Source organism: Sceloporus undulatus, unplaced genomic scaffold (assembly GCF_019175285.1).
Source record: "Sceloporus undulatus isolate JIND9_A2432 ecotype Alabama unplaced genomic scaffold, SceUnd_v1.1 scaffold_17, whole genome shotgun sequence".
NCBI lineage: Eukaryota > Metazoa > Chordata > Lepidosauria > Squamata > Phrynosomatidae > Sceloporus > Sceloporus undulatus.
Genome location: NW_024802939.1, coordinates 2,406,479 through 2,430,354, shown reverse-complemented (window position 1 = coordinate 2,430,354; position 23,876 = coordinate 2,406,479). Strand labels below are relative to the sequence as shown.

The following is a 23,876-nucleotide window of genomic DNA, read 5'->3' as shown; positions in this document are numbered from 1 at the left end:
TAGTGTCTCAACTAAAGGGTTTCCAAGGCGTTGCAAACTAGGGTGCTGGGAAATTATGTCTGTAGCACTTTCCTACGTATGGGGCATGCTGAGATCAAGCAGCTTCCCAATATGCAGCACCTTACCAACCTTTCAGCTGTGATACTGCCAGACTGAAAAGGGAGATTTTAGGGGTCAGATATGGGCATTAACAATCATAAAGGTAAATCCCCAGCAGTTATGAGATCTTAAGTTCAGCTCTTGACATCGTAAGTACTGAATAGGATGCCAGCTGTAATTTTCAATATTATTAGCCATCCTCTTGTAACTGCACAGACATGCTTAGAGGAATGCAATTTTGCTTTTATTTCTAGCAAACACAGAATTTGACCACCTGAGGCAAAATTTACAGTAATCTCGAGTGGTGAGGAACAAATCAACATATGAAGATTAATATTCCTTTCTTCATAGTATCTACCAATGGCTAATTATTTTTGCAACGTTCACAAAATTAGTAAACCGGCAAGAAATACAAGCCTCTGGTTTCATTCTCAGGCAGATCTTAAGACACTTTGTACATTAACATGCAAGGTCTAGGGTTCAAGAACTGCCAAGAATCTCCATGCATGCAAAAGATCCCAAACACGATAGTCATTTTAGTCAGATTAGAAAAATCAAAATTTTGTTAAGAGGACCAAATTTGTACTCAGAAAATTCCTTATTCTTATTTATAAACTTTAAATGCATATCTAAGCATGTCAGCAAAGCAAGCAAGAAAAGTATCAGAAAAGATCAAACCTGGGAGCCTGGGCCACTGGCTGACTTTTGGAAAAAATACAAAACATAATGCAACTTACAGTGACACAGACATTTGAATTAGCAAACCATGAGGGAAACAGTGAAGACCCTTGCTTGTTGGTAGCTCCTCCACTATGCATTGTATTTCCAACGAAGGCAACATGTGGAAGTGTGTAGAAAAGCTATTTGGCAGAGACTGCTCAATAGCTTCTGACAGGAAAAAAAATCCTTCCAAGTCAAGAGCCAGAGAAAACCTTCAGAAACTCTTAAATCCTTATCTACAGCTTTTTGTTCCAAGTGGAAATTAATTTTACTACTCTGGGAAACCATGTCAGGCAGCAACCCAACAATGGCAACAGAGAGGCCCTTCACCCCAAATGCTTAGTTACCATTACAGATGCAGTTTTAAAATGCAACCTTCCAATTGCTCCAAAGTCAACTAAAGTATTTACTGTCTGAATGCTACAAGCCCCAAGTTTTCTTCTGAACGCTGTAAGCCACAGGCCTATGGTACAAAACAGCCTGTCCCTATCACTGCCTCAGTACCTACAACACAGCCTGACACAACAGATAAAGCACAGCATGAGAAAGCTCTTGAACCATGGGATTTTCCTCCACCACCATTTAGTGAGTGTAACTGTAATTATAACTATAGTTATAAAATTAAACCTATGAGTTATGATTACACAACAAAAGGAGTGAACTCATCCCTCATTCTACTACAACTGTAATATAATGCATTTGTACCATTATTAAAGATGGGGAATTACAATTAACTACTTGGTTGTAACTACAGTAGTTAATCCCAAACTCTGGATGATACCCAATAATGATAATTTCTGTAGACGACTGCTATATATCCCAATCTGAGGAAAATGTCTTAGGAGGTGGATGTCCAATTTGTATTCTCTTTCTGCACTGCTGGCACCAACCATTTTGAGCATGTGAACCTGTGTGTGCACATCCACACCCATGTTCCTAATGCCAGTAAGAACTAGCATTCATAATGTAAACACCATGAAAAGACCAACATCCTCATGAATGTGGATTGTATAAAAAAATTAGCTACCTGAAATAATGCGGGGAAATCAATTGACTTTTATTTTTATTGCCTCTGAATTCTTTGGTCTCCTCTGTATTTCTAGCTTTACTATTTCTTTGTTTATGTTACAGTTTGAGTAAGTCAGAATAGAGCACTGGAAGACCTCAGGTTGGTTAAACTTCATAATTTAATGTCTCCCAAAGATAACTGGGCAATGAAACTATTGCTTGTAGGAATAATTCAGCAATTAAATCTTTCCTCTAATTTAAATCTGGGAATCCATTCCGTTCCTGTTCACACCAGCACACTTGCCCTTTTGCCAGTGATGACAAAAGATGCCCAGAGCACAGTGGTTGCATTCATGTTTCCATGAATATCAACAATGCACTATTGTCTGAGCTGCTCACTGATTCTGTAAAGGCTTGTTTATATCCCATTTTGACTGTTAACATGCAATACCCAACGCAGCATCAAGTCCACATTTTTGACAATGATTTGATCAATTTCCTTGTTCAAAAACTGGAAGCCTAACTGGTGTCTTCAACCACCAGAAAGGCAAGAAATAGGAGTTTTTCAGGAAACACAGATTTTGACAAATATCCACCCATGCCACAGGTTGTCAAGTGCCTTAAAAACTGTTCACTAGCAAACATTTAAAATAAAACCAATGCTTAATGCAAGAAACTTCTACTTGCTTGCTTTTCAATCTGAGATACCAATAGCACAGAGCCGTATGAACCTGTTTTCAGCTATTTTGGTAGAGAAACAATTTTATCGCACCATATTCTTTGTGCAACAGCTCAGGGTTACTAGAGTACACTGAGCTCCTGATTGCAAGCAGTTAAAAGCATCCTGCTAAACTGAATAAATCATTGAAGGGACAATGTTGCCTCCTCCCCTAATTTAAATGGCTTCTAAAAATGGACATAAAGAATGAATCTGATCTAAAATCTGCATGGTTTATTGAGCAACTTGCCTTGCCATTAAAATATATTGCAATTTATTTTTGGCAAACTCATTGCATAAGAACCTACACATTTTACATCCTGTAGTTTCCAATGCCAACAGATGAACTTAATGGCCAAGTTCCAACAGTAGAGGCTGCTATTCAGCACCAACAGAACTGAGATTTTCTTCCCTTCCATCACCTGCTGCAGCCTTCTGTGGCAACAGAAAACTCCCCCAAATTATTCAGGTGAGTTCCTCAAATGCCCTTCAGGTGGGACACAGATTCAAGTGGAAATGGAGGGATCCTTGTCTGGTGCAACCATTAAGAATATTGGTTTTTTAAGTCATTTTTCCTGTTTAAGATGTGTTGTTTACTGATTGGCAAATAAGGGCCATAAAATTCTCTATTCAGAGGCTGGATTGACTTTGTAAGCATTGTTCCTGCTTGGAGAAATATCTGCTATAAAAGACATCTAGTAGCTATGAGTTACTGTTCTCTAAAGTACATTCAATATTATAAAAATAGGAAAGAATATATTAAATGTAAAGGTAAAAGGTAAAGATAGTCCCTTGACATGAATGTCTAGTCATACAACTATAGGGGGCGGTGCTCATCTCCGTTACTAAGTCAAAGAGCCAGCATTGTCATGTGGCCAGTATGACTACACCGAACCTGTTATTAAATGTATCTGACATAATTTGGTCTGTTACTGTACTTAGCACTTCATACCACGCTCTTTTAGACTGGATACATGAGAATGAGAAGTTATTCTGGGATATTTTAGGCTTATTTTTTCTCTCTTTTCTTTTGTCTCGCCTTTTCCACTGATGTTTTCTTAGTGCCTGTTTGTTCTGATGTTCCTCTCCACTCCATTAACTATCCATTCTGTTGTTTTCTAAGTATTTTACCAGAGAAGGGCTAGAGAACAACTGATTAGCTCATTTCTCAGCACAATTTGAAGTGCCGGCTTTGGTCTGTAAAACTCTATACAGCTTGGTTACAGGTTATTTGAAGGACTGTATCTCCCTTTATGAGTTTAGTTTAAATCTGTACTGATTTTAAATATGTTTTTAGCTGCGTTGAAAACCCTTTTATTGAAAGAAAGGCAGGGAATAATTATAATCATACAGATTGAGTCTCACTTATGCAGAATTCCAAAATTTGAAATACTCCCCCCTTTTTCATGAAATAGTGGCATCTTTGCTTCCTGATGGTTCAGTGTACAGAAACTTTGTTTCATACACAAAATTATTTAAAATATTGTGTATAAAATTACATTCAGGCTATGAATATAAGGTATATACAAAACATAATGGAATTTTGTGTTTAGATTTGGATTCCATTTCCAAGATATTTCATTATGAACCTATATGCAAGTGCGGGTATTTCAAAATAATAATAATAAAATTCAAAACACTTCTGGTGCCAAGCACTTTGGATAAGGGAGACTCAGTCAACAACAACAACAACAGGTTCCCTGTGGTGGCTTAAAAGAGTTAAGTATTTTCATAAGCTCCAGTATGACTGTATTGAAAACAATCAGTTTGTGTATGCAGCCAAGAAAGTCTAATTCTAGTGCTGAAAACCAAGGGACTAATATTAAACCCTAAGCTTTAAGAAAGCTTAGCAAAAACAACAGTCTACCAAAGAAGGAATGACTGATGTGAGCAGAACTAAGTGGTTAATTACCAATTATACCTGCTCCACCTGAAAATGATGGAACATTCATTTTTAAAAGAACTCTGACAGTCCAGCACTGCACAGGCACTACACCTGAACTTTTTCTGTGACTACCTATGTATTAAACAAAAGGGGCTGAAGCAAAGTACTTAGATTAAAGAGATGTAAAACAGCCAAGAACGAACTTGTCAACCATTTTTGCTCAAGATTTCTGCCCCATATACTAACCTCGTCTTCCATTCTTCCTCAGATTTAGACCTGTTTTTACGAGCTGCTCTTTGTTTTTCTTCAAGTCTTTTCTTTTCTTCACTGGCTACATCTATCGACAACAACAACAACAGCTGTGTCACATCCTTAATATATTAATGTCTGCTTAAATAGCTGCGATATCAAGAAGCTGGTGACAGTGGCAATTTTTAAAAACACCCCAAACTGCAAGACCTTTCTCTGCTGTATGAAATTGACAGTTGGACCTCCATATCCACAGATTCGTTATCCATGGACTCAACCATTCATGGCCTGAAAATATTCAAAATATATATAAATTCCAAAAAGCAAACCTTGATTTACCATTTTATATGTGGGGCACCATTATATTTAATGGGACCTGAGCATCCACAGATTTTGATACTCATGGGGGTGGTGGTGGTGGTTCCTGTAACCAAACCCCAGCAGATACCAAGGGCCAACTCTAGATTGTTCCACCCCAACATAAAATATATTTTAATACTCAAATAATGGGACTAGAGAAATTATCATAAGATATTGATGGTGATAGGCATATTAGAACTTTGTTGCTATTAAGTCTGTTTGTCTAATAAGTAATTTAAGATCATAATTACTTATCCAGCTAGTTTGTATTGGGTTTTAATAGTTGTATGGTTTTAATAGTTTTTAATTGTAATTTTAGTAGTTTTATCATCTGATTATGATTGTAATATGTTATGTTTTATTTTGAATTGATTTGTTTTGTTCTGTTGTACACCGCTTTCATCTATAATAAACTATTATTATTATTATTATTATTATTATTATTATTATTATTATTATTATTATTATTAATCTAGACAAAGCTAGAGAGCAGCACTTCAAGGTAACCAATAGGAAGTAATGAATGACTGTAGATAGGAATATTATCTATACTGTATTTTTTCTTCTTTCTCACTATTTCTTTTTTATCTTTCACTCTCTAATCTCTTTTTTCTTTTCTCTCTGTCTTTTTCCTTTCCTAACTCTATGATTTGTATGTGCAAGATGTGAATGTTTTATACCATGTTTTTAAATTGCATTAATAAAAATATTTTTTTAAAAAAAGGCTGTTATTACTTCCAGCTTTTTCACACTTGCAGCTTTGCTCTTACAACATTACACTGGAAAACAAAATAAAAAAAACATTTATTTGCTGCCATCATATTCTGAATTCATAGGTTATGGAAAGTATGAACAACAGTAATTTGATGGTATCGTGGCTACAAAATCCAAGCAAACTACTCATACACATGATTTCAGAATGAGAAAGAGCAAACTTGAAACCAAATGTCCAGGAAGACAGAAGTCTCAATTATGTAAAATTCATCACTAACAAAGGACACTGAATGAAAATAAACTGCCTTGTTGACTGTGCTATGGAAAAGCCAGATGAAAATATTTTTAAACAAGAGAGTTAAAGCATTACCTAATCGGTATCTGCTTACTCTTTATATCACTAAGCAAGCAATTCCTCTACAAAGGAATCTGTAAAACATAGTTGCTAAAACAAATCTGTACATGAACAATGTGCCCTATAAAAGGAAGCATTTAGACACATTTTTTTTAATTACTCCATGTATGCACATTCTAAAAAAGCTAAAGTTTTAAATTTACCTATGTCACCATTTTCCATAGCTCTTATATCAGGCCTTAACCGGCAATCGGTTTTAGGAATAACACTTTCCATTTCTTGATCCAGTTCATTCAAAGCCATAGCAAAGGTAGTGAAGTTGTACATCTAAAAAGAAAATAAACCCAAAACATATAGAGAGAAGTAAGTGCTTCTTTGAACACAGTTTTTGTTTCTTATGAAGGAGGATCAGCTGGTAACAGGATTACATACTCTCTCAGGAAATATCTGATCGAACTCTTCAGGGATCAGTCTTGGGGCTATTATGGCGGCGGCCGTTCTACACGGCCGCCGTCATCGATACGTCACGGCCGCGCCGCCTCCAAATGAGGCGGCGCGGTTGTGACGTATTGAGGTCGTGGCAGGGCGCCTAAGGCACCCTTTCCGCAACCCCGGAAGGAGCTGCATTTCGGAGCTCATTCTTCGTTTAGTCCGCTGGGCGCAGCCTTCAGACGGATGCGCCCAGCGGACCAAAGGAGAAAGGGGCCAAACGGCCCCTTTCTCCTTCTCCCCGCCGCCGCGGGGTGTCCTTGGGGCTTGAAGCCCCAAGGATACCCCTTTCCAGGCTGCGGGGAAGGAGCCTTTTGCCGCTTCCCCGCAGCCCGGAAAGTGGCAGATCGGGGTCTCAGCGGCTGCCGCTCTGGCTGCTGAGGCCCCGATCCGGCAGGGAAAGGTGCGCCTACAGGCCGCCCCTAAGGGGCGGTCTGTAACGCGCCAGAATCAATTTCAATAGTGTGGAAAATATTAAGTAGTACCCTGTACTTGCTTCTTTTGTATTCTGTATTCATTTCTAGTAAGATCACCCATGCAAGACTTAAGACAAGTACAGATCTGAGAACTTAACCACAAGATGGATATAGGTTACCAATGTGATGTTGAACATTCTCTAGTGTGGCCACTCCCTAACTGCGCAGCTCTTGCACAAGTAATATGCCATCTGTATCACCTCTCTATATTAAAGAAGCAGAAGCCTAGCTAATTGTTGAAGAAAGAAAATAAATCAACAAGTGACAACCAACTTATTTTGGCTAATAAAGTATTTTAAAAAATGTTTAGTGCAACTCTTAGTGTGCACTGCTGTGCTCAAGAGTGAGAAATACAGAAGGTTCAACCACTTTGTTAAATAATGTGGCCATTTGTTCTCACATCCCCAACTGCTACAAATAAATTTAAGCTGAAAATGAGAAGGACTTCTAACCATAATAGGTATTAAATTCTGAATCAGTATTCCTGAAACAGAAACAAGAAAACCAGTGGTTGTTGTTCATGTTCCATGGCCAATCAAAGGCATCTGTTTCCTTTTATCTGTGAATAAGTGTTTTCAAATAAAAGAGAAATTGAACACATCAGAAAACTTTATTGAACAAGAAAACTAGAATATAGCTATTAAAAATGAAGAGAGTTCTGGCATCCATGCTCATGCAAACTCTCTAATGAAGACTGAGTATCCCTTATCAGAAATGGTCAGGGCCAGAAGTGTTTTGGATTTTGGAATATTTGAATATAAATAATGAGATATCTTGGAGATGAGATCCAGGTCTTAACACAAACTTAACTTATGATTCTTATACACTATATGTACAAAGCCTGAAGTTAATTTTAGATGCAACATTTTTAAATAATTTTGTGCACTGAAACAAAGTTTGTGTACACTGAGCCATGAGAAAGCAAAGATGTCACTATCTCAACCACACATGGATAATTTTGGATTTTGGAGTATTTCAGATTTCCAGATAAGGGATACTATCTGTAGTCTGTTTAACCAGAATCTAGTTAAATGATCATAGCCTAGTTAAGCTTTGAGAATCATCAAAGGAGGAGCTCCCAATACTGCTAGAGTGGAAACCTTATTCTTCTCTGCTATTCACAGTGAAGGTTACATAACTAAAGCTCAGAAAGCTTCTCCCACCCACCCCTTTTTTGGAATATTGTTTCCAAAATCCAACAGCCAGCATGGCCAATGAAAAACTGCTAGCTGACAAAACAGCCACACCTGGAAAGGTCTACTTACATACCAACTGGGCAAACTGTGTCTTTTACTAATGTCATTTAACATCATTGTTAGCAAAGGAAGTGATGGAAGGTGGTGGTGTGATCAAATTTAACTTGTGACACCAAACTGTAACCTGCCAGTGGATTTACTGAAACTGAACCACAAGCTGGAGCAAATATATGCATATTCTGTCTCTCCTTTCCCTCCCTCCAACTATCCAGACAGCATGAGGTCCTGATCACATCAAATTTCAAATACATACACATACAAAAAAGAGGAAAAAAAGAGCATAAGTATAAAGCCTTGAGAGAAAATAATTTGACAGGACAGAGTTAAGAGTCTTCACCTGTGTTGAGTTTGAAGGCCTTGGAACTATCCTCCACAATAATACACTTCCAGGAATAACACACACACTTTCAGAATCTGGCAAGGGCATCTCATCTGGTTCATCAGAATTGCCTGTCTAAAAGAAGGCATGTGAAATATAGCACATCAAATCAAGAAACTACAAGATAACACTTCATAATACTACTTACTGTTAGATCAAAAGGAGCAATGACTATTTGTTTTTTGCTTATTATTATTATTATTATTATTATTATTAACGTATACCCTGACTTTCTCCCAAAACAAACTCAAGGCAGTTTACATGAATTATTACATACAAATCGTTATTTTAAAAATAAAATTAGTGTTATCATGTGGTTTCAGCGGAGGTTTGCCAATGACTTCCTCTGAGGCTTAAGAGTATGTGACTTGCCCAAGGTCACCCAATGGGTTTCATGGCTGAGCTGGGAATCTAACCCTGGTTTCCAGTCTCAGAGTTCAATGCTCAAACTATCATGCCATAATCATTGAGCCACTTCTTTTTTTTCCCCATATATTTTTGGGGACATTTCTTGTAGTCCATGTGGCTTTTGGAAGGTCTTAGGAAAATAGGTATTTGGGCCTCCCAAAGTTGCTGACCCTTAAACTGACCTTCTCCAAAGCAATCAGTTCACAAAATTATAGTGTTAATTTTGACAATCACAGATGGGGAAAAATGAATGCACAATGTGTGTGTGTGTGTGTATAGAGTAATAGCAAAACATTCAGTTTCTATACTGAAGAAAAAAGACTTAGGTGAAAATTCATTCGTTTTTAGAAGTCATTTAGAAGTCCAAGTTAAAATCCATATCATTAGTAAGTTGCTCCTAGCCTACTCCCTTATATCGTCACAAGATTAAGAAGCCTTTCCCATCTTAAGCACTTTATTTATTTTTTTCCCTCCACAATATTAGCAACCTTCTATAAAAGCCGATATTGAAAATGAGGCATGAGGAATATATATGAACGCTCTGTTTTTCTTCTCTTCTCTTCCTGTTCCCTGGGCTCTCTACAGGTGCTGTCTTGAAGACAGCAATAAATCTCCAGAGCCTTTCCATACTCCCAAGAATAGGTACTGCAAGCTAACTGGAGGTGACAATAAAATGAAACCCTACTGGAGTGTTTAGAAGGAAGACATCTGAAGTTATAAACATTAAAAACTTAGCATAATTGGTCTGACATGAGCATATACAAACAATAGTGGAAAGACTCAGCCAAAAGATAAACATGTGCTGAAATCTGTTCCACTGAGTTAAAAAGACTTAACACACAAGATGGATGCTTTATTCCCTTATATTAAGTTTGCTTATATTTTGTATAATTTTAAGGAAGTCTTTGAAAAGTTTTGGCCATTCTTCGGCCATGCATTTGGCATCAACAGTAGGCATGGTTTAGGATCATTTATAGAACAGTGAAAAAGACCATTTCTCCCCCCAAAAATAGCAAAATCCAAAACGTCCATTTCAGTTATACTTTTATTAGGCCAAGCAAAAGGCATAAACTACATCATGCAAGTTTACAAATCTTACAGGCTTCTTCTTCAGGCATCAGTGTTCTAAGTCATTTTACAAGAATAAATTAGACAATGGAGGGTCACAGAGCTGTATCTTTCATGAGATGTTAAAGCAGAGTTTAAGATGGTGGAAAGAAGTTTGATGAAGGCAAATGCTACACCTCTGCTGGCCATTAGGTGTTTTGAGGCACAAACACAAAGCAAGGCAGTGAGCATTTCCCCCCACTGTTAGAAACAAAGGCAATTCTTTTAAGATCTAGTCCTGTTTTGTGTGAGACTATCAGCCCCTTTGTCAGCAGAACACATTGAGTATCTTCAAAAGAGAATTTCATGAACATCAAATGGCAGCCTGTCTCCCGTGTTCACTGCTGTTTGCAAGACTCAATCAAAGCTCAGGAGAAAAAAAAATTGTACGTTTAATGAATTTAAAGAGATCTTGCTTACTACAACAATTTCAGAAGGATCCTATAATTACAGAAATATAAGATGTCACCACATCCACCAAACAGGACAAACATCTAATTCAGATAATTGTTTGAAACTTCTTAAACCATAGTCTCTATACAGTACTCATAAATCATGGTTTATGAGTGTGGAGATTAAAAAAGCACAGTTTCCACCTCCCCTGCTGTTTCCACCTCTTCTAATCACCATTATCCTTTCTTTTATATTCTGCTTTTGGCAAGATGAAGATCTTGGTGTACAAACCAGTTGACATTATGTCTGAGCTTGGAAGGGAAATTTTCCTTAATACCAATTATGAAATGTAAAAAATCATGAGAGGCAAGAGGAAGAGACCATGGCTTTAGGAAGTCTCTAACTGCCTTTGTGAAATGACACACACTGGAAATTAGACACGTAAAGCCTGACTTTGGAAACTTCTAGCTGTTTTGGGAAAGCACAGCGGTTGTGTAAGCACTTTCAAATCCTTCACATCATTCCAATTATTTAGTCAAAGAAAAATTGTACTTCTACTGATCTAAATTTGAGCAGTTTGCTATTCTGCATTTTTATATAGTACCTGTTTATTGTTTTTCTTCTCGTCTGTGTTTTTCTTGTCATTCTTTTTATAAGCTTCAAATGTAGCAAGATCAACACTGTACAAACACTCAGTCCACTTTCCATAGAGTGCACAAAGTTTCTTTTTGCTGTCCAAAAACACCCAAAATAATGAATTTTAGAAAACAGTACAAGTATTTTACCTAATTCTAATATTCAGCTCCCTGCTCTACACAAAACTTAAGAGAGCAAAAAGTCAGCTTTGGGAAGCTAACTAATGCCTAATGAGAAATGTTGGAGGAAATCCCTTAGAATGGGATTTCTCCCAACATTTCTCATTAGTTATTAGTCAGCTTCTCAAACCTGACTGTTTCATTCTCTTAACTGACGGTAGAATAAAGCCAATGAGCAAGACATGGGCAGATGAAACACCATGGAGGGCAATCACCTCTGATCAAAGATGACACCCTTGATAGCCTCTGCAAGAATCTGAAGAAGGCAGCATATACTACTGTTCAGAGACTCTGCCCTTTCTGAATTAAACTCTTCAGCCTCTTTGAAAATGTATTTGGAAATATTAACAAAAATGGATATATTTACCTTTTATCTTGAATATAGCCTTCTACTTTGTGTAATTCCTTCCCAAAAAGGCCGCAGGGTTTGAAATTTAACATACATTTTTCACCAGTTCTGTGGAAGACGTATCAAGTTACATCTTCAGCATGTTAAAATTTACACTCAGATATGACAATCTCTGCCTTGGATTCCACCCCCTCCAGACTTAATTGTATTAGTGGGAAAAGAAAAATATTCCCAACTAACTCAACACACATATTAGCTTTCTGACCACTGTAAAGCGGTAACATAATATAGTCTGACATCACCAACAAAGCAGCTATGATCTTGCACAAATTCCAGCCATGTTTTGTGCCTGGGTGAATGACAAACCAGAAAAACTCATATTGCTCAACAATACCAAATTCTTCTAAGCATAATTATGTGAGTTTTTAAAAACTGTGCCTTGGAATTAGAGTGCCCATTTTACAGATGCTATAATAGAGCATAATGAATTTTCAATCCAAGTAGAAAGTCAAATTTCCATCTTACTTGTGATTGGTTATTTCCATATTCCCATATTGCTCAATCCAAAGCTTGCCCACAATAATATTATGCACACAGCATGTAGGATTTGTCCATGTGTATGCTTCATTGTGTCTGGAGTTAAAAAGAGAATACAGTACAGACTGTTAGAACCACACATCCTTCAAAACCTTTCTTTCTTTTTTTTAAGCTACATAAATCTGTATTTTAAACCACTTTTGCCACTGGCAGTATGTCAAACAATGCAGCATATATTGTCCATACACACAGAAGCAAAGGAAAATGCTGATCTGATGTACTCTTTGACCTAACAAGTTCCAGTGCATTACTCTGCTGACAGAAACTAAATGTTTGCATGCTGAACACAACACCTCCCCTGTTCCCAAAGACACTTTAACTCTTAGATACCTCTACATCAGGTCACTTTCAAACTGAGCACACTGCTTGCCCTGAATAATTTGTTACAGGTCAAATGCAGGTCGTTCAATTTAGACAGCAAGAGTAGCAAAGATGGAGAATAGTACCAAAGCACAACTGTAGTTATTCCAATCAAAAAAGCATACACACCTTACTAATACCTAAACTCACACTGTGAAAGCTAGCCTTCAGTGCAGCAATAATATAGCACATATTTCTGTCAGCCTGAAATAATACAGGGGACATCATTTGACAAGAACATAACACAATGCCTTTGCAGATTGAGTTGGGAACTTTCAGAGTACAAAATAAAAATGCCTTGCCATTGTACTGTGCTTTGCTAAATTATTTTACAAGAATGCATGGCAGCTCTAAAATCAGATCTAGTTGAAGATCTGACAAGGGAGTTAATAATTTAATTCTGTGGGCATTTTATATACAATACAATGACTGCAATAGGCTAGGGTTGCAAAGGTATTCCAGAGAAACAACAGACCAATGTCTTCAGCCATCTTCACCAAGACAGCAGAATGTCACATTGTCTTTGCTGAGTTTGCCCCATTGCAAGGAATGAATGACAGGGAGACAGCTTTGCTGCCCAGACTCTGCTATGTTTCCAAAGAAGGAGACAACGAGATTCAGGAAAGAATCTCACATCCACTCAAAGACAACAATTACATTATTTTGACTATTAGACTCTTCTTTGGAGGCTACAGCACATATAATTCCAGAAGTTCAGCCATCTTCTCTACAATTAGCATACTGGGCAACTGGTTGCTAGCACACTTTGGTCAAATATTCCAGAAGTGTCCTTATACACACGATAGCTTACCTTTTTACTTTGTCGCTATGATATCATGCCTTATTAAGTACAGTAGTGAGGTTAGCCTGACATCTAGCCTTGCAACAGTCAGAACAAAACCAAACACAGTAAAATTTCTCACACTGACTCCTATCTATAACTATAGATGTCTCATAAGAAGAATTCAAAAACATTGCAGCTTTCCTCAACCTGGAGTCTTCCAGATGTATTATTCTATAACTCCTAGCATTCCTGCACATTAGCCATACCAGCCATGGCCAATGGAACCTGGAGGGCCATAGGTTAGGCAAGGCTGACTAATGGGCTGAATATCAGGCTAGGATCAGGGAAATCCCAATTTAGATATTCATTTAGTCATAAATGGAGATGCCGGGCTAGTCCTAGCACTCAACCTAATCTAACCCATAGGTTTAGTGTCATGGTAAAATGTGTGTATGTGTAGATCCAGACTATGTACTCCACCTTTAAACAATGTAGAAAATAGACATTAACAGTTATTGAATCTGTTTCTGGAATTAGCATTGGTGTCAAACCTGTCAGTCTGACAGGTCTGAGTATCTTTTTTGCTATTCTTTTAACATTAATGCTGTATAATACTGTTCAGTCAATTCCACTCCTCACCCTCCAAACATAACTCTCCCCATTCCTTGGTCCCACCACCTTCACTGCCTGTTCTTCATGTATGTTCAGGTTTCAGTAGCAACATAGGAGCCACCTATTCTAGATTTACACAGAGTGAATGAAAAGCTTCACACATTTAGGATGAGATCCAAATAGTCAGCAGCTCCGTAAGTGCTAGAGAAAACAACTTGAACAAACAGCCTTGAAAGTGAAGTTTCATTTTGTCCCTCCCCTCCTTCTCCTCCATGCCTACTTGATCTCATCTCTGCCAGAAAAAGAATCTAGGTTTTATTATAATTCATGCGGTAATGCAATATATATACTACAAGCATTTTATCTATGGTAACTGTAATTTAGCAAAGTTGTCTGACCCACTTACTCAAGGAGTTTTAGAGTTATTATTCCCTTAGGTTCAGCTTCAACACTCTTTCCCCAGAACTTGAGTTTAGGATAAATGGAACCGTGAAATACGAAATCGTTATTCACTCCTTCTGCATAAAAAGCACTGATTGGTGGGTGATGACTAACTTGCTCTGAAATGAGTCTGAATCCAAGATCTTCTCTAAACACAGAAAGAAATAGTTGAATTGAAGCTAGACTACAAAAGCAGACATTGACATGCTAGGTTTGTGCAATATAAAAAGAAAATACCTGAACAACAGCTTAAACCAAGTTATGTTTTCAACCAATACCTTACATGAAATTAATCATATTGCATTGTCCAGAACAAACATTAACAGTTCAGCCAAGCAAACGTTTTAATTATTGTCACTATGTAGTGATTAAAGACTTTAGCAAACTATATATTATTTATTATTTATTAACGGTATTTATACCCCACCCTTCAGCCCTAAAGGCTCTCAGAGAGGCTTTCAATTATTATTTTAATTAGATGGTTCCCTGCCCTCAGGCTTACAATCTAAAAAGACAAGACACAAAAGGAGAAGGGAATGGTGGTGGGGAAGGGAATCATGTCCAACAGTTCTTCTCTCCCTCTGAGACCTGGATCAAGGCAGATGGACTGGAGGGAGGGCTCTTCTTAATCGAGGCCGGGCCTGATGGCATTAATCCTGTCTTTTCACTCCCTCCAGGCCGGAAGATGACAGTTGGCAAGGATGGAGGGCTCTTCTTCTTCAGGCTAATATTATGCACTGGCTAGCTGTACATCATGTCCAAGAGGGCATACTTGTATCTGCTCATTAAGCCAATCACTCAAATGCATTATGTATTTATTACCTGACTAGTTCATATGTCTCTCCAAGTAATGGGTTGAATGGCTTTCCTGTTCGCTCCCACTGAGAGGCAACAGCAGAGACAGCAAATGCAGCTACACACTGTGGAGAAAGCCATTTACAAGCATATTTATACTAGCATAAAGCAGAACATCCTGCCCACATAGTCTGTCTTTTTTTAAAATAATTTTCATAAGAAAAAGGTAAATATTCAAGTAGTGGAGTAGCACATTCAAAAATGTAAGAGACACAGAGAAAAGGGGATAAAGGGAGATAAAGAGAAAACAAAACTATCTCCACATTAAGCAGTGGTACCTAAAATGAATCTAGCAGGTCAGATATCCAACCGCTAGGTTTCTTTAACACTATAGCAGTAAAATTAAATTGTATTTCAGCAAGCACCTTTTATAATCAAAGATCACAGCAGTTTTTTCAATACTACAGTAATAAACAGCACAACTTTTTTTTTTTTTTGGCCTATAGGAAAAAGTATCTACATTACAAACAACAACAACAAAACAGCCACAACTCTTCAGAGTAGAAATACCTGCATTCTTTCTATGGGGTCAGAAAGTGAGCTGGCTTTATGAATTAAGTATGTGTGTTCCATGTATTCCGTCAGTCGCTGTAGGAAACTTAGTGGCTCATTAAAAATTACCGGCATAGTGATCTTGGACAGCTCCTAGTAGAATTTTTAAAAACAGTGTTAAGATATATACCAATTTACCTATACTACTATGTTCTAATTTTGGGAGTGGTTTATGTGATCAACAACAACAACCTAGACCATTGGGAGGAGGACAGAATGGAAAACAGAGCAATACAAAGAGAAAGAAACAAGCTCCTTTACATAGGCCTACTTTAAAAAGTTAAAGTCCTGCTCTGGTGCTATAGTAACGCTCAAGGAAGATCACATTGTCAAGGGTAATCTTTGGGATAGCCATTGTGAACTGCACATTTCACTTAGTGGCAAGAGGGGTTAAGAAGAGAAATAACATCGTATCCAAGGCTACCTGACAAAAACAAGAGCTTCCAATACATAGCTAATGCTCTCTATTTTGTGGTCTGCTTTACTGAAAGTAACACAAACAAATCATTTGTTAGTATTAGTATTCAACTGAAGTTAAAATGCTTCTAAAATTCTTGAAAACTCGACAAACAATGTCAACGTTTACAGATGCTGCCTGGTGTATCAGCATCTTGGTGGAATCATTTTTTCATGCCATATGATTCCACTTTAGGGGTGTGTGTGGGGGGGTGGTGGTGGTGGTGTTCCTGTGGCATTGTCTCAAACTCTGGTTTTCTATTGTTATCTCTATGTTTTACTTCCACTTTCATGAGATATCTTGAATGTTTAGAAAGTTTTTGGAACTTGTCCATTACATACACTCATTCATGTGAATTACAAAAACTGAAAAGGCTGACAACGGCAGTGAAATTGTTAATGAGCAAATTTTCCATGTCTTTTCAATGTCTTCTGTAGCACTAAAAGATAACACATACAGTACATTTACTTCAAAATTGTGCAGATTATTATCGATCCCAATTGTTTTGCACAAGGATATAATCACATAACACAATTCAGTAAAATACTGTGCACATATTTTTATTGCAAGCTACATACCATTCCAATGCATTTTCTTAAGATGCTCCAAATACTGAAATCATTTCTGGAAAACATTGGAGAAGGCAGGCTTGTCCTATATTGGAATGGAAGCAAGAGACCACACTGTTGAGGCCCACACAATACATAAATCTGTAAAAGTAAAGCAGGGATAGGGAATGCACAGATCTCCAAATACTGAACTGTATCTCCCAGTTTTTCACCTCTAGCATTGCTGACTAGGGCTGATGGGTGTTACAGTCCAACATCTGCAGGATTATGCATCCCAACTCTCTTATGCAGAATATGTAAGATACTGACCAGAACCAAATTCTGAACAATGACCCACTAGTAACTACTCCCTCGCTTACAAATTTCATTTGTAATTTGATGGGACCTATGTGGAATGAATCATCCCCAAAACTAGTTACAAATACCCATTCAAATGCCTGTGAAATAGCAACCAAAACTGTGGCATTGGTTTATAGGAAACCAGTTAAGGCAATGTTTTTCCTAGGAGGCTTGTCACAAATAGCAGCTAAATAAGCAAGTAAATTAATAACTGAAAGAAATCTAGGTGTTCGTGAACAGTAGAACATAATGGAGAGGAAACACAGATGAGGATGGCTCTCTCCCTTCCTTACTAAAGAGGTAGATGCGAGCACTGACTGTTTTATGTACTTATTTTTACAAGCTCTAAAAACCAAATTTAAAACAGAAGAGAAGAGTGACATTTCATAAGCATCATCCAGTAGGTTCCCACAACAGCCAGACCAGAATGTAGATGGGCAAAACAGTAGTGCTAGTCATGCCTCTGAAAGTTAATAGCAACCTTTTCCAATTACTGCTTGAAGCACAGCAGTCTACAAAACCCGTTTCACTAAAGCCCATAATGGAACAGAAAAAGTGAACATGCATATCACATGTAGTAACAGCTTTCCAACAGCACTATATCACCCTCTGAACGGTTTGGCTGTACAGCCTGTACTATAGCAACTTAGATCCAAAACACACTGCAGAAATCATCCACTTTGAGACCGCTTTAACTGCCCTAACTCAGTGCTAGTGAATTGTGGGAATTGTTTATTGTGGCATCAGAGCTCCCTGACAGAGACTAAAAGTCTCACAAAGCTACAGTTCCCAGAATTCCCTTGCCTTGAGCCAGGGCAGTTAAAGCATTCTCAAACTAGATTATTTCTGTAGTATGTTTTGGGCCTTAGATAAAAGATCCCTCGTCAGTTTTTCAACACTTACACTTTTAACCAATTCACCATCATGATGTTCATATAAATTATTAAAGTTTCAACTCAGCTCTGGGTAGGTGGTACCACATTCAAACTGTTGTCCTGCTACGAGCCACTAATCTGTCTGACAAGGTTGTGGGAGTAAAGAAGGCAAGAATAATTTTGCCATATGTATTTATGCTGCAGTAGGAAAGACAAAATGACATGGGCCCTTAGTATCTATTGGGGTTTGATTCCAGGAGTCCCAGGTAGATATCAAAATCTGTGGATGCTCAGGTCCCATTAAATACAATGGCATAGTAAAATGGTTTCCCTCATATAAAATGGCAAATATTTTAAAATATTTTCTGCTATGGATGGTTGAACCCGTTGATTAAAAAATGAGTGGATAACCGTGGGCCAACTGTACATGCATCAAATATTATTAGTGCCAAAAATATTAATTATTCCTACACCAGGCCAACAGTCACATGATAACCAAAAAGAACAAAACATATTTAACAAATAATATCCAGAATGATAATTTTATTAAAAATATGGAAACATAATCTGGGAGAATTTGGACAAGCACATCACTGCATACAGAGATCTGTCATTCTACCCATAATTTATTTTAAAGCTAATTTACTTGGGAAGTTCAAGTAAAAAATTACAGTCATTTCTTGGAGTATAATGTTTCACAAAGCATGATTCTGTATAATGTGCATGTTTTATGGTGTTCTTCTTTTCAAGGAGAAAACCACAATGAATGGCCTGTATGTAACTGAACTGAAATTTATGCTTAGAACTCCCTTGCTATCCTGGGAAGAAAGCAATCCTAGTGCAGTACAGTATTCTGTCCTAAAAGCTATATGGAAACAGTTTAGACAGATCCACAGATCTATTCCCATTCCATGGAGGCAGATCAAGCTTTTTATCTCAACAAGGTTGGATCAATTGCTTTTAGGGATCAACAAAAAAGACCCTAACTTTTGGTGCAGTGGACTCCTTTTAGAGTCCTCTTCTGTATCTTCCCTCCTTGGAGAGGACATGTTCTTAAGGTCCTTGAACAAACCTGGGCCCCTTCCACATTACACAATTACAGCACTATGATTCTGCCTTAACAGCCAAAATGTCACACTATGAAAACCTGGGACTTGCCGTTTCATGAGTTAATTAGAATTCTTTGCCACATAGTTCTGGTACTTTATCAAGTGACCAATTCCAGGATTCCACAGGATGGAAATATGACAGTTAAAGTGATATCGAAGTGTTATAAATGTGTAATGTGAAAGAGCTCTAGGAGAGAAGCCATAGAAGGAAATCTGCAGACAGTATGTGGGTTTTTTTTATTTATTTTAAATTTGTCTGTTCTCTTCAAATATTTTTCTTGATTCTTTTGGGATCAAACAACAGCAACAGTAAGTAAGCTGGAAATTTCCTCAATCCTGCACAGATATCACAGAGGCTTTAAGGAGGAAAGCCTCCACCAGTTCTAAACAGGCATGCAGTTCTATTCCCAAGCCTGGCTTCTTTTTCAATGTTTCTTTTTTTCTCTTTTATTGTATGTTTGCTTATACTTGTCTGCTCAGACTAATATCCAGCCAAGGCACATCCTATACTGACAACACACTGACAATTTTCTCTTCTATGCTGTATGAGAGCTGGTTTGTCCTTCTGCAAGTTCTCCAAGATCATATCCACCTGAGTTAATGTCCTACTTCTCTGCACCACTGTGGACCATGCATGTTCAAATATTAGTGTTTCATTATGCAAAATTCCATGTTTTGCATACTGTAGTATAGGAGAAGCCAAGCCTTCAGAAGAAGAAAGCTAATGCATTGACAAGTAGAAGAGAAGTCAGTTCCCTGTGACTTCTGATTCAGACCAATATTAAACTGCTTAGTTCTGAAGAGGTCAGAAACAAATGCATCCCAGCAGTAAAGACAGAAGTAATCTATTAAGCATACATTTAAAAGTTGCATCCTGGCATGGAGTAACATCCTTTTGCTAAACTATTCAAGTAGAACAGCCACAATCTTATCTGATTTTTTAAAAAACAAACAAACATTTTTTTCCATTTTATATACTGTATTAAGCCTATCTACAAGACGCTACCTTGTTTTATCCATGTTACACATTCAAATCCACTCTGGAATCACAGGTTGAAAACACACTGCAAAAATAAACCAGTTTGAGCGCACTTTAACTGTCCTGGCTCAATGCTAGGGAATTCCGGGAATTGTAGTTTTGTGAGACATTTATCCTTCCTGTCAGAGACCTCTGGTACTACAAATGCAATTCGCAGGATTCCCTAGCAATGAGCCAGGACAGTTAAAGCAGTCTTAAACTGGATTATTTCTGCAATGTGTTTTAGACCACAGTTTTCTCCCAAGAATTATGTGAATATTCCTTAGTAGAGATTCTCAGTCCTTTCAAAAACAATAGTAGTTCAAAGTCTCCCAGAGTGGAAGCTATGAATGTTGAACCAATGTTAAACTAAGTGATACGGACTTGCTGCAAGTAACATTTAAGTGTTCTGTGTTTCATTTACACTTAGGGGAGTTCTTTTTTAAATAGAAGTGGGGAAAGTGTGGCCCTTGGGATAAGGCTCTGCAACTCCTTTCAGCCCTAGCCAAAAGAGCCAAGGCAGAGGGATGATAGCAGCAGCAGTCCAGCAGTATTTGGAGCATCCCTTTTCCATCACTGAATTATGAGTTTTGTTTCTTTTTCTTTTTTACAGTTAGCTAAGCTAAGAGTATTGGGGGAAAAAGTAGAAGTCCCTCCACAAAACAGGCCTGTATCCAGTTAACATTTTGATTCTACTTGACGTGAGACAGAAGACCCCTTTATTAGGATATGGCTCAGTCCGGGATATCTGAAAAAGAATCCAGAGGTGAGACAAAGATTTTCAAACATTTTGCAAACTCTAAAATTCATTAAGATGATATCTGCCTCACCCTCATTTGCGACTGTGGATCAGTAGTAAGGACCTTTCAACTTAGTACCATAAAATCAGTTTTAAAACACTAAAATTGACTCTCCTAAATCAACATAAAATATCTGAAAAGGTTTCACAGTTTGCCACTCTTTTCTTCCACCACCCAGTAAAATGGATGGCAAGAGGCTGATACACATTGCATATTTTATTTTACATTATAGTACTACATCTTGTGCTTAGCCATTTTCATTTCAAAATCAATTCATAACCTATTAGAAACCCACCAAAGTAGCTAACTGTGTATCTACTGATTTCTGCACTGTTTCAGTGAATAAAAAGGATACAGTGATTTTCTTAAAAACAGCATGGCTTCAGTTTCAACAATCATATTCTTTTGAGTTTCTCGAGACACTTATGGGACTGATCAAAAACTGTCTATTAAGATGGGCTGGGAGCACTTTCTAGCAAAGTGGCTTAAAGGAAGTAAGCTCTGAATCCCTAATGGAACTTAAGAGGTGACTTTAGGCAAGCTACTCTTTCAGACTCTGTCCAAAATGTAAGACTAATACCTACCTTGCAGGGTTGCTTTAAGTACTACAGCAGTCATGTGAAAGCACTTTCAACACTCTACAATATGACAATCCTCATCAGAATAATTTGTAGTGTGCACAATGACATTATTTCTCACTGTGCCCTCTGAACCATACTGATCATCTTGGCCTTCTCTCTTATACAACAATTTATTCTTAGCCATGTTCAGAGTTCTGTGGAAGATCAGCCATCTAGAATTCCTTACTAGCTTGATTTATGTTCCCTTTATTTTATAGACCCTCCCCTTTCACAGCTCCAAGAGCCTAGAACATTCTGTGATAATGCTGAAGAAGCTGGTGGAGTCAGAAGTATTACAAATAATTGATATGAAAAATGTGAGTGCCACTTCCCATCCTGGTGCAATGGCTAGCAGAAAACCCTGAAGTAACAAGCAATCACTTGGATTGTGGGATTATCAGATGTGTGTCTCCAGAAAGAAACCAACAAGTATATGAATTGAGGGATGTGGAACAGAAGGGGGAAAGCATCTTTCCTGTTCATTTTTTCCTACTGATGGGTGATATCTAAGACAGATGGTCTCTGCTTCAGCAGAGGCCTTCAACTCATTTTCTTCTGCAGAACCAGTGAAGTATGGAAACATTAGGCAGATGGGGACTTCTTTCTTATTTCCAATTATATCTATCTATGTAGATGGAAAGAGATACCAAACCAATTAGAGCTATTTCTTCCTGCATCAACACACATATGGGCACTAGTTTACATGTCATCTTATGGAAGAATAGGCTTTCCCCCTTTATGTTTATATCAAGGTAAACAGAAATGTAGAGATAGGGCTGTAAATTCTAAATTACATGCAAGACATGTCTGACTCACTGGCAAGACCATAGAGAATGTGCTTCTTTGCTTGGTACCATTTAGGGCTTGGTACCTTTTAGGGTACAGTTACACAAAATGCCATTTTGAAAGATCTCAAAATTATGTTTTTAAAAAAATCACTGTCTGAACCCTTCATCTTCCCAGGGCTTTTAGGAACTTTGATTACCTTTACTTGCTTACTTCAGAGACTATGTGATTTCAGAGTGCTTATGCCAGAGTATGGAGTCAGCTTGGTGCAGGAGTTTGAGTGTTGGACTAAGACACTGGAACGCCAAGGTTCAAATCCCCACTTGGCCCTGGAAACCCACTGGATGACTTGAACAAGCCACACTCTCTCAGTCTTTGATTAAGAAAATGGCAAACTTCCTCTGAATAAATCTTGTTATGAAAGCCCTATGAGAGGGTCATTACAGGTCAAAGTTGACTTGAAGGCACATAACAAGAAAATGCCACATTAATGTGATGGAAACTGCCTCACTCAGGCTATTACACTTCAAAAGAAAACTATCAACCAGTTTTCTAATTTGGTTTAAGATACTGTGATAGTGACATACAAGACACGCAACTGATTTATCTATATGTATTTTTGTATTTTACCCACATCTTTACTTCAAAAATATACATAGTATAAGAATAAGCCTTAAACATGAGAACGACAAAGTGTACATGCCCGAAGAAAATACAACTCGATCCCATGACCCCTGCTCCTCTCTTCCTTTCTTATTAGCAATGTTTCATACTGCATGTTGAATACATTCCCAGTTTCAAATGTTGGCCAGGTATCTCTTTTATATATCGTATAAACAAAACTACATTTCCAGTGTCATGATAAATATTTATTTACAACTTTCTCCATAAAGTCTATTGTTATATCAATGAAAGACAAAACATACATCTCCTTCCCCCACATACACAAATTAAAATACAGAACAACAACAACAACAACAACAAAAACCAAACGAATAATGACAAAACATGGTTCACACATATTTATGTTACAACTTTAACTTAACCATATGACATGATAAGTAAGTGTCTTAAGAATCCAAAGACAATTATGAACAGCTTTATACCCTGAGGAATTTTGCTCCAAGCAAAATTTAGATTCATTTTTCCACAAAGGTCTGACAGTCTGCACTCATACATTTGGAAAAGTAGTCCCATACGTGGTGTCAGCCAACAGGTCAGAGACTGCAATACAGTTGTAAAAAGATGAGAACCAGATAATTAAGAAAAGGCACACATCTAAGCTCTAGTTCCCCGCCCAAAAATCTTCCTCTTGCAATGTT

The 23,876-nt window shown here is 37.6% G+C and overlaps 1 protein-coding gene across 3 annotated transcripts in view; it reads right to left on the bottom strand.

Moving 5' to 3' along the window:
• Window positions 1–23,876, bottom strand: part of LOC121917415 (oxysterol-binding protein-related protein 1-like) — a 102,487-nt gene that overhangs the window by 2,714 nt on the left and 75,897 nt on the right. For 2 of the 3 annotated variants that reach the window (XM_042443358.1, XM_042443359.1), the window contains exons 18-28: window positions 17,017–17,092; window positions 15,940–16,074; window positions 15,397–15,494; window positions 14,540–14,722; window positions 12,306–12,413; window positions 11,799–11,888; window positions 11,221–11,347; window positions 8,667–8,783; window positions 6,312–6,435; window positions 4,677–4,767; window positions 778–801 (exon numbers count right to left, since the gene is read on the bottom strand). In XM_042443358.1, the coding sequence (XP_042299292.1) occupies window positions 778–801; window positions 4,677–4,767; window positions 6,312–6,435; window positions 8,667–8,783; window positions 11,221–11,347; window positions 11,799–11,888; window positions 12,306–12,413; window positions 14,540–14,722; window positions 15,397–15,494; window positions 15,940–16,074; window positions 17,017–17,092 (1,173 nt within the window). The remainder of the gene's footprint in view (window positions 1–777; window positions 802–4,676; window positions 4,768–6,311; window positions 6,436–8,666; window positions 8,784–11,220; window positions 11,348–11,798; window positions 11,889–12,305; window positions 12,414–14,539; window positions 14,723–15,396; window positions 15,495–15,939; window positions 16,075–17,016; window positions 17,093–23,876) is intronic. The other variant, XM_042443361.1, reaches the window with a different exon arrangement.